Source organism: Rana temporaria, chromosome 5 (genome assembly GCF_905171775.1).
Source record: "Rana temporaria chromosome 5, aRanTem1.1, whole genome shotgun sequence".
In the NCBI taxonomy this organism is placed as follows: Eukaryota; Metazoa; Chordata; class Amphibia; order Anura; family Ranidae; genus Rana; species Rana temporaria.
In genome coordinates this window covers 421,033,220-421,050,873 of record NC_053493.1, presented here as the reverse complement: position 1 = coordinate 421,050,873, position 17,654 = coordinate 421,033,220, and the positions used below count along the sequence as shown (strand labels likewise).

At 50.9% G+C, this 17,654-nt stretch overlaps 1 protein-coding gene across 5 annotated transcripts in view; it reads left to right on the top strand.

The window, feature by feature from the left end:
• The window catches only part of SETD2 (SET domain containing 2, histone lysine methyltransferase), a 121,379-nt gene that overhangs the window by 100,141 nt on the left and 3,584 nt on the right, over positions 1-17,654 (top strand). For all 5 annotated transcript variants that reach the window (XM_040355241.1, XM_040355239.1, XM_040355238.1 and 2 more), the window contains 2 exons: positions 14,983-15,063; positions 16,474-16,575. In XM_040355241.1, the coding sequence (XP_040211175.1) occupies positions 14,983-15,063; positions 16,474-16,575 (183 nt within the window). The remainder of the gene's footprint in view (positions 1-14,982; positions 15,064-16,473; positions 16,576-17,654) is intronic.

Genomic DNA, 17,654 nt, shown 5'->3' with positions numbered 1-17,654 from the left:
GACAATTTCGAAAAAAATGCAATATTTTTTTACTTTTTGTTATAATAAATATCCCCCAAAAACATATATAAACATTTTTTGTTTTCCTCAGTTTAGACCGATACGTATTCTTCTATCTATTTTTGGTAAAAAAAAATCGCAGTAAGCGTTTATCGATTGGTTTGCGCAAAATGTATAGCGTTTACAAAATAGGGGATAGTTTTATTGCATTTTTATAAAAATTTTTTTTTTTTTTTACTACTAATGCCGGTGATCAGCGTTTTTTTCTTTCGTGACTGCGACATTATGGCGGACACTTCGGACAATTTTGACACATTTTTGGGATCATTGTCATTTTCACAGCAAAAAATGCATTGTTTATTGTGAAAATGACAGTTGCAGTTTGGGAGTTAACCACAGGGGGCGCTGTAGGAGTTAGGGTTCACCTAGTGTGTGTTTATAACTGTAGGGGGTGTGGCTGTAGGTGTGACGTCATCGATCGAGTCTCCCTTATAAAAAGGATCACTCGATCGATGCAGCCGCCACAGTGAAGCACGGGGAAGCCGTGTTTGCATACGGCTCTCCCCGTTCTTCAGCTCTGGGGAGCGATCGCGACGGAGCGGCTATAAACTAATAGCCGCGCGCCGTCCCGGATCGCTCCCCGAGGGAATACGCCCGCCGCACGCAGCGGAGGGGGTCCCGATCGGACCCCCCACCCGCTAGAAGGCAGGGACGTATATATACGCCCATCTGCCTGTCCGTGCCAATTTGCAAACGTAAATAGTTGTGCGGCGGGCGTTAAGGGGTTAAACTAATCTCTCTAATTGCAGCTATCCGGCCCAGCCCAGCACAGCTTGGCTTTTGAAGGGTCTTGTCCGAGCCCTGATGGACTCGGTGACCTTTTGGGCCCTCGGGTCCCATTGCCTCAGCGCCTGTCCTCAGGCCTGGATTTCCCACAAGGCCACCGAGGCCAGGCCTCGAGGCGGCAGGGCACAGAGGGGCGGCAGCGGCATGGAGTCCCCCGATGGCTGGAACATACAGTTAAGGGCGGTAAGTTGCTTTTTAGCAGGACCAATTGTAGTGTGGGGAAATTCCACTCGCTTGTTAACCACTTCCCGCCCAAGGACGTCATATGACGTCCTGGACTTTCAGTGGGGATGTCTGAAAGATGCCTGCAGCCACAGGCATCATTCAGATATCCATCTCTTCAGCCGGCGATTCTGTGCACCATAAGAATGATCATAGCAGCAGTTCCGCTGCTTGATCGTTCTTATAGGTGGCGGGAGGGGACCCCCCCCTCCCGCCGCCATCCGGTGCTTCTCCGGGCTCTCCTTTGCCATTGGAGACCCAGAGAAACGATCCGCCGGCGTCCGATGGAAACCATAGAGTAGACTGGTGACCAGATGGTCACCAGTCATCTCTATTATCGTCGGAGGCCCGGGCGCGATGTTATGACGTCACGCCCGGGTCCTGGAATGTAAACACAGCCGCAATCGCGGCTGAAAGCATTAGAGCTGTGAATTTTTTTTCACAATCTCATTCTTTCCAGCCTGGAGGAGAGATGTGGGGGGAGGGGAAGGTCTTATTGACCCCGCCTCTCTCCATAAAGAGGACCTGTCACACACATTCCTATTACAAGGGATGTTTACATTCCTTGTAATAGGAATAAAAGTGATAAAAAAAAAAATGTCAAAAAAAGTGTAAAAATAAAAGAAATTGAGTAAAAAAAATAAAAAATAAAAAATTTAAACGCCCCTATCCCCGGTAGCTTGCGCTTAGAAGCGAACACACACGCAAGTCCCGCCCACATATGTAAACGCCGTTCAAACCACACATGTGAGGTATCCCCGCGTGCGTTAGAGCGCCAACAATAATTCTAGCACTAGACCTCCTCTGTAACTCTAAATTTGTAACTTGTAAAAAAACAAATAAGCAACGCCTATGGAGATTTTTAAGTACTGACGTTTGGCACCATTCCATGAGTGTGCGCAATTTTAAAGCGTGACAAGTTGGGTATCTATTTACTCGGCGTAACTTCATCTTTCACATTATACAAAAAAATTGGGCTAACTTTACGGTTTTGTTATTTTTTAATTCACAAAACCGTTTTTTCCCCCAAAAAAAAGGCATTTGAAAAATGATTGCGCAAATACTGTGTGAGATAAAAAGTTGCAATGGCTGCCATTTTATTCTCTAGGGTGTCTGCTAAAAAAACATATATAGTGTTTGGGGGTTCTGAGTAATTTTCTAACAAAAAAAATATGATTAATGCATGTAGGAGAGAAGTGCCAAAATAGGCTCGGTATGGAAGTGGTTAACAAGTGATTGCTGCGATGTCGCCTAAATCACTTGTAAAATGTGTGCTGCCGTCCGTCCTCCCCCCCCCCCCCCCCCACATACCTCTCCCTGCTGGCTCTGTCTTCAGGACTCCGTCCTCCCTCCAGCCACCAAGTCTGTCTCCCATCCCTCCCCCCGATGTACACAGTGAGAGGGGTGAGCTGTGCTCTTCCAATCTCAGTTGTGACAGGAATTCTAGCACAGTGCTAGGACTCCTGTTTTGGAGGTGACATGGTCAATAAAGAGAACCTGTCACCTCTGATTGCTATTACACAGGGAATTGTTTTCTCTTGTGTGATAGCAATAAAGTTATGTGAAAAAAGAAATAATAATTAAATTTAAAAGTAATTAAAAAGTAAAGAATAAGAAAAATAATATAAAAAAAAAAGTATACAAAAATAAAAAAAGGAGACAAGCTACAAATAAAAAATAAAAATCAAAAAGTGATAAAGTTAAAAAAAAAAAGAAACAAAAAATATTTAAACTAACCGTGCCATCTGGTTACCATTCTCAGTTGATTTGGGGGGGGGGGGTTCGGTTGGCAGGGAGGGGGGTGCATTGCGGAACCTGGCCTTGGGGCGGCAGGGAGAGCAAATCCGGCCCTGCCTGTCCTGTTTCTGAAGACTCACTTTGTAAATGGTCCAAGTTGACCAAGAGACAACTACTTGAAATGAGCGAGGGTTTGGGATTTTGAAGGTGCAAAATTACAACAAGATAATATATGAAAAAAATAAAGTACCGTCTATACTCGAGTATAAGTCGACCCGAATATAAGCCGACACACCTAATTTTACCACAAAAAAATGGGAAAGCTTATTGACTCAAGTATAAGCCTGGGGCAGGCATGTCCAAAGTCCGGCCCGAGGGCCGATTGCGGCCCTTGTTCCGGTTTAATGTGGCCCCCTGGTAATTTGGATATATAAATCTTTTGCGGCCCCCTGGGCCACTAAAGATATATAGGTGGATTCAGAAAGACTTAGGCTGGCGTATCAGTAGATACGCCAGCCTAAGTCTGAATGTGCACCAGCGCTAATTTAAGCGTATTCTGGTAACCAGATACGCTTAAATTAGGCTCAGATATGAGCGGCGTAAGTGTCTTACACCATCGTATCCTAAAGTGTAATTTTTAGGCTGACCGCAAGGTGACGCTTCCATTGCAGTCGGCGTAGAATATGTAAATCACTAGATACGTCTATTCACGAACGTACGCCCGGCCGACGCAGTACGCCGTTTACGTAACGCATTATCAGGCCTAAAGCTATTTCATCAAATAGCTGGAATAGTAATGTTAAGTATGGCCGCTGTTCCCGCACCGAAATTCGAAAATTTTACGTCGTTTGCGTAAGTCGTCCGTGAATAGGGATTTACGTCATTTACGTCCACGTCAAAACCAATAGGACCGTGCGGCGTACTTAGCCGCAATGCACACTGGCATATGTACACGGACGGCGCATGGTTACCAGAATACGCTTAAATTAGCGCTGGCGCACATTCAGACTTAGGCTGGCGTATCTACTGATACGCCAGCCTAAGTCTTTCTGAATCCACCTATATATCTTTAGTGGCCCAGGGGGCCGCAAAAGATTTATATATCCAAATTACCAGGGGGCCACATTAAACCGGAACAAGGGCCGCAATCAGCCCTCGGGCCGGACTTTGGACATGCCTGCCCTAGGCTTATACTTGAGTCAATAAGCTTTCCCATTTTTTTGTTGGTAAAATTAGGTGTGTCGGCTTATACTCGAGTATAGACGGTACAGACGGTACTTATCGTGGTGAAATTTTTTCAGCTTGCAACATTCTTGAAACTGTATTGTATTATCGGATGGATTTTTTCTTATTCAGTCATTTTAACTTTTATAAAGAAATATTTTTTTCATATATTATCTTGTTGTAATTTTGCACCTTCAAAATCCCAAACCCTCGCTCATTTCAAGTAGTTGTTTCTTGGTCAACTTGGACCATTTACAAAGTGAGTCTTCAGAAACAGGACAGGCAGGGCCGGATTTGCACACCGCTCTGAAACTAGAGGATCAGCCTGTTGCTTCTACAAGTGCTTTTCCAAGTCTTGGGTCCTCTAAAGCCCCCTAGATCACAAAAAGACACTACCACAGCTACCGCTGTTCTAAGTCTTCTCTATGGAGATTGGAATCACCTTGACTTCCCCCAAGCATTTATTAGCCTGGTACTTGTTTTAAGAGGACTTAAATGGGTCTGCTATCACTGTGGATCTGCAAGTGAGATCTTTGTACAGATGGTCTTCTATGTAACTCTCACCCCAAATGTATTCTGCTTTGACTCCGTGGGACCTGAATCTGGTTCCCACGCCTTTTCACAAACTGTTGTTTGACCCCTTTAGAGACATTCCGCTCTCTACTCATGCCTAAAAGGTGGTGTCACCTCTGCAAGGAAAGTATCTGCTTTGACAACCTTGTCCTCCAAAGAACCCTATCTGGTTTTGCACAGGGACAAGGTAGTGTTATGGTCCAGAACTTCCTTTTTGTTTCTCTGTCCCATTGTCTGGCTTCAGTTCACAAAATAAGTTTTCCTCCATTGTCCGAATGTGGTTTTGGCCATGAGACTCTCGGCCATCACTATTTTCAGGAACGTACCGAAAAGACCCCGTAAATGTCCATCGGGGACAAGTCATTATGGTCTCAAGGTTTGGGTTCCACCCTTTCTTGTCAAGGCACACTCCACTAGATCTGTGAGTATTTGTTGGGCTTTTCAGGACAGCGATTCTCTTTTTGTCACTTTGGATGGACCCTGGGTGCATCAACTTCTCCTTCAGTCTTCTCTAGGTGGCTGAGGGAGACCGTCATCCAAACCTATGGTCCCAAGAATCGGATTCTACTCTTTCTTGTCAAGGCACACTCGCCAAGATCTGTGAAGACTTTTTGGGACCAGGATTCCCTTTTTGTCACTTTGGATGGGCCATGTAAGGGTGCATCGACTTTTCCTCCCATCTTCTCTATGTAGCTCCACGAGACCAACGTGCAAACTTCTGGGCTCAAGGATCAGGTTTTACCTTTTCTTGTCAAGGCACATTCTTCTAGATCTGAGAATGCTTTTTGGGCTTTTCAGGACAACGATTCTGTTTTTGTCACTTTGGATGGACCCTGGGTGCATCAACTTCTCCTGTCTTATCTAGGTGGCTGAGGGAGACCGTCATCCAAACCTATGGTCTCAAGGATCAGATTCTACCCTTTCTCGTCAAGGCACACTCGCCAAGATCTGTGAATGCTTTTTGGCCTTTTCGGGACAAGGATTCCCTTTTTGTCATTTTGGATGGACCCTTTTAGGGTGCATTAACTTCTCCTCCCATCTTCTTTAGGTAGCTCCAAGAAATTATCGTCCAAACTTATGGTCTCAAGGATCTCAAAGGTCTTAGGTTCTACCATTTTCTTGTCAAGGCACATTCTACTAGATCTGTGAATGCTTTTTTGGGCTTTTCAGGACAATGATTTCCTTTGGATGCACCCGGCAAGGGTGCACTGACTTCTCCTTCCATCTTCTCAAGGTGGCTCGGGGAGACTATCAACCAAACCTATGGTTTCAAGGATCAGGTTCTACCCTTTCTTGGCACACACTACTAGATCTGTGAGGGCTTCTTTAGCTTTTTGGGATCGGACAACAGTTTTCCAAATTTACAAGGTTTACCACCTGGTCTTCTGTTCAACATTCTCTAAAGTTCTTCCGGGTGGACGTTTTGGCCTCATTTCATGGCAGCTTTGGGCGTAAAGTCCTTCAGGCAGCTCTTTAAGCTGCAGGCTCTCTCCAGACTTTTTTTTTTTTTTTTCATGGGCCTGTTGTCAATTTTTTGCTGTGTTGTCCATTCGGCTTTTGGACTATTTTGGAATTTCTGAAGGTTATTGACTTCCGTGGTCCCTCAATGGGTAACAAGCAAAGTAGGATTTGTGTATGTGCTGTAAAATCCTTTTCTTGGATTCCATTGAGGGACACCTCTGATCATGCACCTGGTTGTGCTTTGCTACTAGTTGCTGAAGAATGGTGGTGGGGTTATCCTGGGCTGGGGTGCAGTTTTTTTTTTTTTTTCATTTACAATTGTCCAATTCCCATGGAGGCGGCAGCAAAACCCGAAAGTTATAAACTTCCTCCTGTGTCCCTCAATGGACCCAGGTAAGGTATCTTCAGTTGAGTACAGAAAAATCCTATTTTAATGCATGCAAAGGTCAGAACGCCCCACAACTACCATGTAAGATGATAATGCAAAATATAAATTATTGGATAATTATAGCCCAGCTTCAACCAATTCCTTTTTTATTATTTTTTTATTTTTTATAAATGTGGTTGGGTTGCGGAAGTATTTAGCCCCTTTTGGACGTTTCTGCTTTTTGTGGTGTTGCAAGCTGGAATTAAAGTGGGTTTAAATGGGAATTCTTAACATTTCATTAAACAAAAATACTTAAAGCTGAACTGCTGGCTAAAAATGTTTCTGTAAATGCAAGAACTGTGTGATCCTGCTGGGCACACCGATTTCCCCCTCCCTGCGCACTTCCGGGTCACCCTGCTGGCCCAGTCCCTGTATAGAAGGGGACAGATCGTACCCCCTTATGCCACTGCCCTGCTTGCAACTGTGGTCTTGAGTTTGTAATGCAGAAAACTAGGGTTGTCCCGATACCGATACTAGTATCGGTATCGGGACCGATTCCGAGTTTTTTCGGCGGTACTCAGACGCCGATACCCCGCCCCGATACACAAATAGAATACTTGCCGTCCCCCGCCGCGACTGCCGCAATCCGCCACCGCGATCCGCCGCCGTTACGCAGCATCCCCGCTACCGCCGACTGTGTAATACGGGCGGGAACATTACTGCTTTGAATCACTGTAATGATTTGCGCATAGACACTCCCCCTTGCTCGGGTGAACTGTCCAATCCCGAGCAAGGGGGAGTGTCTATACGCAGCGCGGGGCCAATCATTACAGCGATTCAAAGCTGTAACGTTCCCGGCGTATTACACAGTCGGCGGCAGCTGGGATGCAGGTAAGTGGAACATGGCTGCATGGGGGGAGACGATGGCTGCATGGGGGGAGACGATGGCTGCATTGGGGGAGACGATGGCTGCATGGGGGGAGACGATGGCTGGATGGGGGGAGACGATGGCTGGATGGGGGGAGACGATGGCTGGATGGGGGGGAGACATGGCTGGATGGGGGGAGACATGGCTGGATGGGGGGGAGACATGGCTGGATGGGGGGATACATGACTGCATGGGGGGAGACGATGGCTGCATGGGGGGAGACGATGGCTGCATGGGGGGAGACGATGGCTGCATGGGGGGAGACGATGGCTGCATGGGGGGAGACGATGGCTGCATGGGGGGAGACGATGGCTGGATGGGGGGGAGACGATGGCTGGATGGGGGGGAGACATGACTGCATGGGGGGAGACATGGCTGCATGGGGGGATACATGGCTGGATGGGGGGATACATGGCTGGATGGGGGGGAGACATGGCTGGATGGGGGGGAGACATGGCTGGATGGGGGGGAGACATGGCTGGATGGGGGGGATACATGGCTGGATGGGGGGGAGACATGGCTGGATGGGGGGGAGACATGGCTGGATGGGGGGGAGACATGGCTGGATGGGGGGGAGACGATGGCTGGATGGGGGGGAGACGATGGCTGGATGGGGGGGAGGCGATGGCTGGATGGGGGGGAGGCGATGGCTGGATGGGGGGGAGGCGATGGCTGGATGGGGGGGAGACGATGGCTGCATGGGGGGAGACGATGGCTGGATGGGGTGGAGACATGGCTGGATGGGGTGGAGACATGGCTGGATGGGGTGGAGACATGGCTGGATGGGGTGGAGACATGGCTGGATGGGGTGGAGACATGGCTGGATGGGGTGGAGACGATGGCTGGATGGGGGGGAGACATGGCTGGATGGGGGGGAGACATGGCTGCATATGGGGGGGACATGGCTGCATATATGGGGAGGACATGGCTGGATATGTGGGGGGGGACATGGCTGCATATATGGGGGGGACATGGCTGCATTTGGGGACACATTTAAAAAAGTATCGGTATTCGGTATCGGCGACTACTTGAAAAAAAGGATCGGTACTTGTACTCGGTCCTAAAAAAGTGGTATCGGGACAACCCTACAGAAAACACAAGTCGTGTCCCCAACGTTGCACTCCATCCCACCACACTCGGACTCGCCCTTCACTCTGCTCGGCTATTTTGTCTGGCATCGGTGATAGGAGCATTAGAGCGGTTACCCAGCATCCGTTCCCGTTCCTGTCTAGCTCCAATAACTGGGCAGCAGGTGGAAATGCATGGTGCACAGGGAGGATGATCGGTGTGGCGGGGGAGCAATTGCTGGAACCGATCCCCTGTATGGCTCTCTGCAGCAGCTGAAAACCGATAGGATGGAGAGGAGAAGCCAGCTTTCAGCTGCTGCAAAAAGACCCATACAGGGGATTCTGCTGGGCACACCGATTTTCCCCCTCCCTGCCCACTTCCGGATCACCCTGCTGGCCCAGGCCCCGTATAGGAGTGACCGCTAGTACCCCCTTATCCACGGCCCTGCTTGCAGCTGTGGTGTTGGGTTTGTAATGCAGCAAACACAAGCCGTGTCCCCGATGTTGCAGTCCAGCCCACCACACCTGAGCTCGCCTTTCACTCTGCTCGGCTATTTTGGCTGGCATCAGGGATAGCAGCATTAGTGTGGTTACCCAACGTCGGTTCCCATTCCTGTCCGGTCCCAATAACTGGGCAGCAGGTGGAAACGTATGGTGCACAGGGAGGATGATCGGTGTGGCGGGGGAGCAATTACTGGAACCGATCCCCTGTATGGCTCTCTGCAGCAGCTGAAAACTGATGGGATGGAGAGGAGGAGGAGAAGCCCGCTTTCAGCTGCTGCAGAAAGACCAATACAGGGGATCCTGCTGGGCGCGCCGATTTCCCCCTCCCTGCCCACTTCCGGATCACCCTACTGACCCAGGCCCGTATAGTAGGGACTGGTGGTACCCCCTTCTCCACTGCCCTGCTTGCAGCTGTGGTCTTGGTTTTGTAATGCAGAAAACACAAGCCGTGTCCCAGACGTTGCACTCCATCTCACCACACTCGGACTTGCCCTTCACTCTGCTTGGCTATTTTGGCTGGCATCAGTAATAGAAGCATTAGAGCGGTTTCCCAACGTCCGTTCCCATTCCTGTCCGGCCTCAGCAGGTGGAAACGTATAGTGCACAGGGAGGATGATCGGTGTGGCGGGGGAGAAATTACTGGAACCGATCCCCTGTATTGCTCTCTGCAGCAGCTGTAAACCGATGGGATGGAGAGGAGGAGAAGCCAGCTTTCAGCTGCTGCAGAAAGACCAATACAGGGGATCCTGCTGGGCACACCGATTTCCCCCTCCCTGCCCACTTCCGGATCACCCTGTTGGCCCAGGCCCCATATAGTAGGGACCGGTGGTACCCCCTTATCCACGGCCCTGCTTGCAGCTGTGGTGTTGGGTTTGTAATGCAGCGTGTCCCTGACGTTGCACTCCATCCCAGCACACACGGGCTCACCCGTCACTCTGCTCCATTGTTTTGGCTGATATCGGTGACGGCAGCCTTAGAGCGGCTGCCTGATGTCGCTTCCCATTCCTATAGGGCCCCAATAACCGGCTCCTGCAGCTGTGGTGTTGAGTTTGTAATACAGCAAACAGGAGCCGTGTCCCCCGGCGTTGCAGTCCTTCCCGTCACGCCCGGGCTCGCCCGTCTCTCCACTCGACAATTTTTTTTTCATTCTTCATAGAGAAATTTTAATACACTATTAAAAAAAAGAGCTGCTGCAGAATCCACCCCCCCCCCCCCCCGAAGCCGTCGCTCCCCCACTTCCCCCTCCTAATTAAATCCTGCGCTGTAATTAAAACCGTCAGGGGTGTGAGGGGTCTCATTCATTCATTAGGATCCCGTCAGATTTTATAAATGGCGGCTTTGAGGCGGCAGACGGCGATTGCGACGTGTAATTTTAGGATTATGAGCGCCGGCGTACCTGGGAACGTTTTTCAAGGCTTCTAATGAAGGATGTGGTTGGCCGTCTGCCAATCCTGTATATTAAATCTTATAATTCCTATTATAAAGTACAATGTTCGTGGTGTACGGTCTGCGCGGGCGGCAGATGTCTGGACCGTCGTTGGCATCTGGTTGTGCGGCAAAAAAAAACATTCTGTTCATAAAAGTCGATCATTTTCCAGATATGAGCAGAACAAGCCCCCAGCCTGGAGTCGTCTGCTCTGCGTCCGTGATCGTATATGTCCCGTTGTTGTTTGTATGCGTTCTACGGGTGTCCCGACTTTTGCAGAGGAGGCGCCTTTTGGCGTCCATGCTTGTAACTGTCAGCGGCTCACAATGCCTCATGGGACTTGTAGTTCTGCAACAGCTTTAGGGTCACAGGTTGGATTTCGTTTCTGGGGGCTCCGTATCACATGTGGGCGGTCTGCATGCAAATGCATCCTGTATAGGACCGCCCACTGCTCTGGCATCCGCCCATCAGGGAATTTTAATATTTGCATAACTCCTCCTACTGCTTGCATCAGGACTAAGGGTTTCTGGGAGGAGTATTGAGGCTGGGTGATGTAATGTGTTCAGGAAGCTTTGTACAGCCATGATCTGCCTGCTTAGCACATCCTGCTGGCCCCTCCCACCAGCCATGATCTGCCTGCTTGGCACATCCCCCCTACTGGCCCCTCCCACCAGCCATGATCTGCCTGCTTGGCACATCCCCCCTACTGGCCCCTTCTACCAGCCATGATCTGCCTGCTTGGCACATCCCCCCTACTGGCCCCTTCTACCAGCCATGATCTGCCTGCTTGGCGCATCCCCCCTACTGGCCCCTCCCAGCACATCCCCCTGCCGGCCCCTCCCACCAGCCATGATCTGCCTGCTTGGCACATCCTCCTGCTGGCCCCTCCCACCAGCCACGATCTGCCTGCTTGTCACATTCTGCTGCTGGCCCCTCCTCCCACCAGCCATGATCTGCCTGCTTGGCACATCCCCCTACTGGCCCCTCCCACCAGCCATGATCTGCCTGCTTGGCACATCCCCCCTACTGGCCCCTCCCACCAGCCAAGATCTGCCTGCTTGGCACATCCCCCTACTGGCCCCTCCCACCAGCCATGATCTGCCTGCTTGCCGCATCCCCCTGCTGGTCCCTCCCACCAGCCACGATCTGCCTGCTTGCCACATCCCCCTGCTGGCCCCTTCTCCCACCAGCCATGATCTGCCTGCTTGGTACATCCCCCTGCCGGCCCCTCCTACCAGCTATGATCTGCCTGCTTGGCACATCCCCCTGCTGGCCCCTCCTCCCACCAGCCATGATCTGCCTGCTTGGCACACCCCGGCCCCTCCCACCAGCCATGATCTGCCTGCTTGGCACATCCCCCTGCCGGCCCCTCCTCCCACCAGCCATGATCTGCCTGCTTGGCACAACCCCCTGCTGGCCCCTCCTCCCACCAGCCATGATCTGCCTGCTTGCCACATCCCCCTGGTCGTCCCTCCTCCCACCAGCCATGATCTGCCTGCTTGCCACAACCCCCTGCTGGCCCCTCCTCCCACCAGCCATGATCTGCCTGCTTGCCACAACCCCCTGGTCGTCCCTCCTCCCACCAGCCATGATCTGCCTGCTTGCCACATCCCCTGCTCGCCCCTCCTCCCACCAGCCATGATCTGCCTGCTTGGTACATCCTCCTGCTGTCCCCTCCCTGTACCAATTTGATGCAGTGTGCGGCGTATGGTCTGAGCACTGACAGGCTGACCCCTCCCCCCCAACCTCTGCGGCAATGCTGGCAGCACTCGTACGTCTATTTCCCAAAGACAACCTCTGGATATGACGCTGAGCACGTGACCTCCACTTCTTTGGTGGACCACGGCGGGGGGAGGGGAACCCGTCCTGTTATACCGCTGGATGGTCTTGGCCCCCCGTGCTGCAGATCAGTTTCAGGGTCTTGGCGATCTTCTTATCTCCTCGGCCATCTTTATGTAGAGACACAATTCTTTATATCAGATCCTCAGAGAGTTCTTTGCCATGAGGGGCCATGTTGTCCTTCCAGTGACCAGTATGAGAGAGTGAGAGCGATAACACCAAATGTATCACACCTGAGACCTTGTAACACTAACGAGTCACATGACACCGGGGGGAGGGAAAATGGCTAATTGGGCCCCAATTTGGAACTTTTCACTTAGGGGTGTCCTCACTTTTGTTGCCAGTGGTTTAGACATTAATGGCTGTGTGTTGAGTTATTTTGAGGGGACGGCAAATTTACACCGTTATACACGCTGTACACTCACTACACAACATTGTAGATGCAAATAGCTGGATTCAGAGAGATCTGCCTATCTCTCGGCGGGCGTAACGTATCTCAGATACGTTACGCCGCCGTAAATTAGGGCGCAAGTTCCGTATTCAGAAAGAACTTGCGCCCTATGTTACGGTGGCGTAACGTATGTTGTCCGGCGTAAGCCCGCCTAATTCAAATGTGGATGATGTGGGCGTGTTTTATTTAAATTTAGTGTGACCCCCCACGTATGCGCCGTTCGTGAAAGAATCCCAGTGCGCATGCTCGAAACTACGCCGCAAATCGTCAATGCTATAGACGTGAACGTAACTTACGTACATCCCTATTCGCGAACGACTTACGCAAACAACGTAAAATTTTCAAAATTCGACGCGGGAACGACGTCCATACTTAACATAGGATACCCCTCATATAGCAGGGGTAACTTTACGCCGGAAAAAGCCTAACGTAAACGACGTAAAAAAATGCGCCGGACGTACGTTTCTGAATCGGCGTATCTACCTAATTTGCATATTCCTCGCGTAAATATACGGAAGCGCCACCTAGCGGCCAGCGTAAATATACAGCCTAAGATACGACGGTGTAAGACATCTTACGCCAGTCGGATCTTAGGGAAATCTATGCGTAACTGATTCTATGAATCAGGCGCATAGATACGACAGCCCGCACTCAGAGATACGACGGCGTATCCGGAGATACGCCGGCGTAACTGGTATCTGAATCCGGGCCAAAGTGTCATTTCTTCAGTGTTGTCACATGAAAAGATACAAGAAAATGTTTACACAAATGTGAGGGGTGTACTTACTTTTGGGAGATACGTGTCTAATGTGAAGTCCATTCCGCTTGTCTGGTATTCCGGTATCTCCGACATTCTTGGGGCCCCCCCCATTGCGAGTTCCGTCCCGGGGACAGCTGAGGCTCCTTCACCCCCCACTGATCCCCTCCAATAAATCTCCTCTGTAGCACACGCGGCTCTCTATACGTCCCCCAGGTATCTGTGTGCGTCCCGCCGTTCAGGAATCTGGATGGATCGAGCAGCTGGAGGAAGATCGCCGCCCATGAAGGACGCAGGAATCCATATTGTCCCTCGCTGTCCGTTTAGCCATCTGCTACAGGAGGGGATCGCGTTAAAGACAAAAGCGTTCCTACAAGAGAGTTTCTTATTTACGTAAAAGACCAGTAAAGCTTCTAATGGATTTCACAGATACGCTAGAACCCCCCCCCCCCCCCCCATTCATGACCAGCACTGCGCTATTTTCACTGGTAATTGCGCGGTCATGCAACGCTGTATCCAAATAAAATAAAAAAAACAGTGGTGATCAAATACCACCAAAAAAGAAAACTGTGTGATAAAAATATGATTTTTTTATTTTATTTTTTTATTACAACGTAGCTGCAGTAGCCGGCTACATTGTATGTCATTTGTAGTCATTTTTATACATTGTTGCAATTGTTCTTCTAGGTCTAGTTGAGGGTGGGGGGGGGCAATGGGGCTTTCAATGGTCAGGCTTTATTTATATGGTTTGGTCTTAACATTGTACCTTCCACAGTATGAAAACATTTAGCCAGATTCACGTAGAGATACGACGGCGTATCAGTAGATACGCCGTCGTAACTCCGAATCTGCGCCGTCGTATATTTAAGTGTATTCTAAAATTGAGATACACTTAAATGTAGCCAAGATACGACCGCCTGCGCCGTCGTATCTTAGCTGTCTGTTTTTACGCTGGCCGCTAGGGGCGTGTGCGCTGATTTACGCCTAGAATACGTAAATCAGCGAGATACGCCTATTCACGAACGTACGCTTGCACGTCGCAGTAAAGATACGCCGTTTACGTAAGGCGTTTTCAAGCCTAAAGATATTCAACCAAAAAGATGGCGCAGCCAATGTTAAGTATGGATGTCGGAACCGCGTAATTTTTTTTTAATTTTTACATCGTTTGAGTAAGTCGTCCGTGAATGGGGCTGGGCGTAATTTACGTTCACGTCGAAAACCAATGACGTAATTTGGAGCATGCGCACTGGGTTACGTCCACGGACGGCGCATGAGCCGTACGTTCAAAACGTCAATTACGTGGGGTCATGCCTTATTAACGTAAAACACGCCCACCCCTTCCCAATTTTAATTAGGCGCGCTTACGCCGGCACATTTACGCTATGCCGCCGTAACTTAGGACGCAAGTGCTTTGTGAATACAGCACTTGCCTCTCTAACTTGCGGCGGCGTAGCGTAAATACGATACGCTACGCCGGCTCAAACATACGCCGCCCTACGTGAATCTAGGTAATAGTACGTAGTCCTGATGTTTTGTCTTTCATGATCGGTGACCGGTGTACGTGATCTTTTGTTTTTCAGTCTTCCAAAAAGGCTAAAACGGCTGAAGCGGACACATCGAGTGAGCTGGCCAAGAAGAGCAAAGAGGTCTTCAGGAAGGAGGTAGGTACACCATGCCGTGTCCGGTCCGGACACACCTTCCCATCCTTTCATCCTACGGAGCTTCTTCAGCTTCTTTTTATCAATGTACCAAAAGAATTGTAACCTTTTGAAGAGCAGAGTGCCGGGGTTTGCCTGTTGCCGGGGTTTGCCTGTTGCCGGGGTTTGCCTGTTGCCGGGGTTTGCCTGTTGCCGGGGTTTGCCTGTTGCCGGGGTTTGCCTGTTGCCGGGGTTTGCCTGTTGCCGGGGTTTGCCTGTTGCCGGGGTTTGCCTGTTGCCTCCTTAAAACAATGTCTTTATAAGTTCAAAAAAACAACCAAAGCGATACAGTCAAAACGTAGTGAACAACAGGAAAAGGTGTCCGGGTTTGCCTGTTGCCGGGTTTGCCTGATAGGGCATTAGCAGATAATTACAGAGTGCAGGGTTCGGGGGTGCGCGTGGTGTTCAGGGGTGCGCTGTGTACAGAGTGCAGGGTTCAGGGGTGCGCGTGGTGTTCAGGGGTGAGCTGTGTACAGATTGCAGGGTTCAGGGGTGTGCTGTGTACAGAGTGCAGATGGGGACACTAGATTGTAAGCTCCTTGAGGGTAGACTGATTTGTATGTAATGCAGGGTTCAGGGGGGTACAGAGTGCAGGGTGCGTGGCGTGCAGAGTTCAGGGGTGCGCTGGGTACAGAGTGCAGGGTTCAGGGTTGTGCAGGGTACAGTGTGCAGGGTTCAGGGGTACGCTGTGTACAGAGTACAGGGTTCAGGGGTGCGCGGCGTGCAGGGTTCAGGGGTGCGCGGAGTGCAGAGTTCAGGGGTGCGCGGCGTACAGAGTGCAGATAGGGACCCTAGATTGTAAGCTCCTTAGGGGGTAGACTTATGTGTATGTAATGCAGGGTTCAGGGGTGCGCAGGGTACAGAGTGCAGATAGGGACCCTAGAATTGTAAGCTCCTTGAGGGTAGACTGATGTGTATGTAATGCAGAGTGCAGGGTTCAGGGGTGCGCTGTGTACAGAGTGCAGGGTTCAGAGGTGCACGGCGTGCAGAGTGCAGGGGTGCGCAGAGTGCAGGGTTCAGGGGTGCGCAGGGTACAGAGTGCAGATAGGGACCCTAGAATTGTAAGCTCCTTGAGGGTAGACTGATGTGTATGTAATGCAGAGTGCAGGGTTCAGGGGTGTGCAGGGTTCAGGGGTGCGCTGTGTACAGAGTGCAGGGTTCAGAGGTGCACGGCGTGCAGAGTGCAGGGTTCAGGGGTGCGCGGCGTGCAGAGTGCAGGGTTCAGGGGTGCGCTGCGTACAGAGTGCAGATAGGGACCCTAGATTGTTAGCTCCTTGAGGGGGTAGACTGATGTGTATGCACTGTGTGAATTGTCATTACTATAGAAATGCCCGGAGTCTATGATCAATGTCTTGTATCCTCTCTCCTGCGTAGATGTCGCAGTTCATTGTGCAGTGCCTGAACCCGTACAGGAAGCCGGACTGTAAGATGGGCCGGATTAACAACACCGAGGACTTCAAGCACCTCGCTCGCAAGGTAAGAACATCGTTCCATGGGCCGATCTTCGGTTTGCAGCTACAACAGCGCAGATGATCGACCTTTTAGCATCTGCTCCAGCTGAAATTGCTTTTTCGTTTAATGTCGTTTTAACAAAATGATCGGTTTTTAGATGGGAAAGTTCTTCACACCCCATGCTGGGAATTCTGTGCTGCAGAACTTGCCATGTGGTCAGCAAACGGCACACCGCACACAATGCCCCTGCTGGATCTCACCATGACTTGCGGCTGTCAGTGGCAGCACATCCTTTCCCTGCCCCAAGTGTTGGTGGAACTGTGCCCCCAGTGTTGGTGGAACTGTGCCCCCAGTGTTGGTGGAACTGTGCCCCCAGTGTTGGTGGAACTGTGCCCCCAGTGTTGGTGGAACTGTGCCCCCAGTGTTGGTGGAACTGTGCCCCCAGTGTTGGTGGAACTGTGCCCCCAGTGTTGGTGGAACTGTGCCCCCAGTGTTGGTGGAACTGTGCCCCCAGTGTTGGTGGAACTGTGCCCCCAGTGTTGGTGGAACTGTGCCCCCAGTGTTGGTGGAACTGTGCCCCCAGTGTTGGTGGAACTGTGCCCCCAGTGTTGGTGGAACTGTGCCCCCAGTGTTAGTGGAACTGTGCCCCCAACTGTGCCCCCAGTGTTGGTGGAACTGTGCCCCCAGTGTTGGTGGAACTGTGCCCCCAGTGTTGGTGGAACTGTGCCCCCAGTGTTGGTGGAACTGTGCCCCCAACTGTGCCCCCAGTGTTGGTGGAACTGTGCCCCCAGAGTTGGAGGAACTGTGCCCCGAGAGTTGGAGGAACTGTGCCCCGAGAGTTGGAGGAACTGTGCCCCGAGAGTTGGAGGAACTGTGCCCCGAGAGTTGGAGGAACTGTGCCCCCAGAGTTGGTGGAACTGTGCCCCCAGAGTTGGTGGAACTGTGCCCCCAGAGTTGGTGGAACTGTGCCCCCAGAGTTGGTGGAACTGTGCCCCCAGAGTTGGTGGAACTGTGCCCCCAGAGTTGGTGGAACTGTGCCCCCAGAGTTGGTGGAACTGTGCCCCCAGAGTTGGTGGAACTGTGCCCCCAGAGTTGCCCCCAGT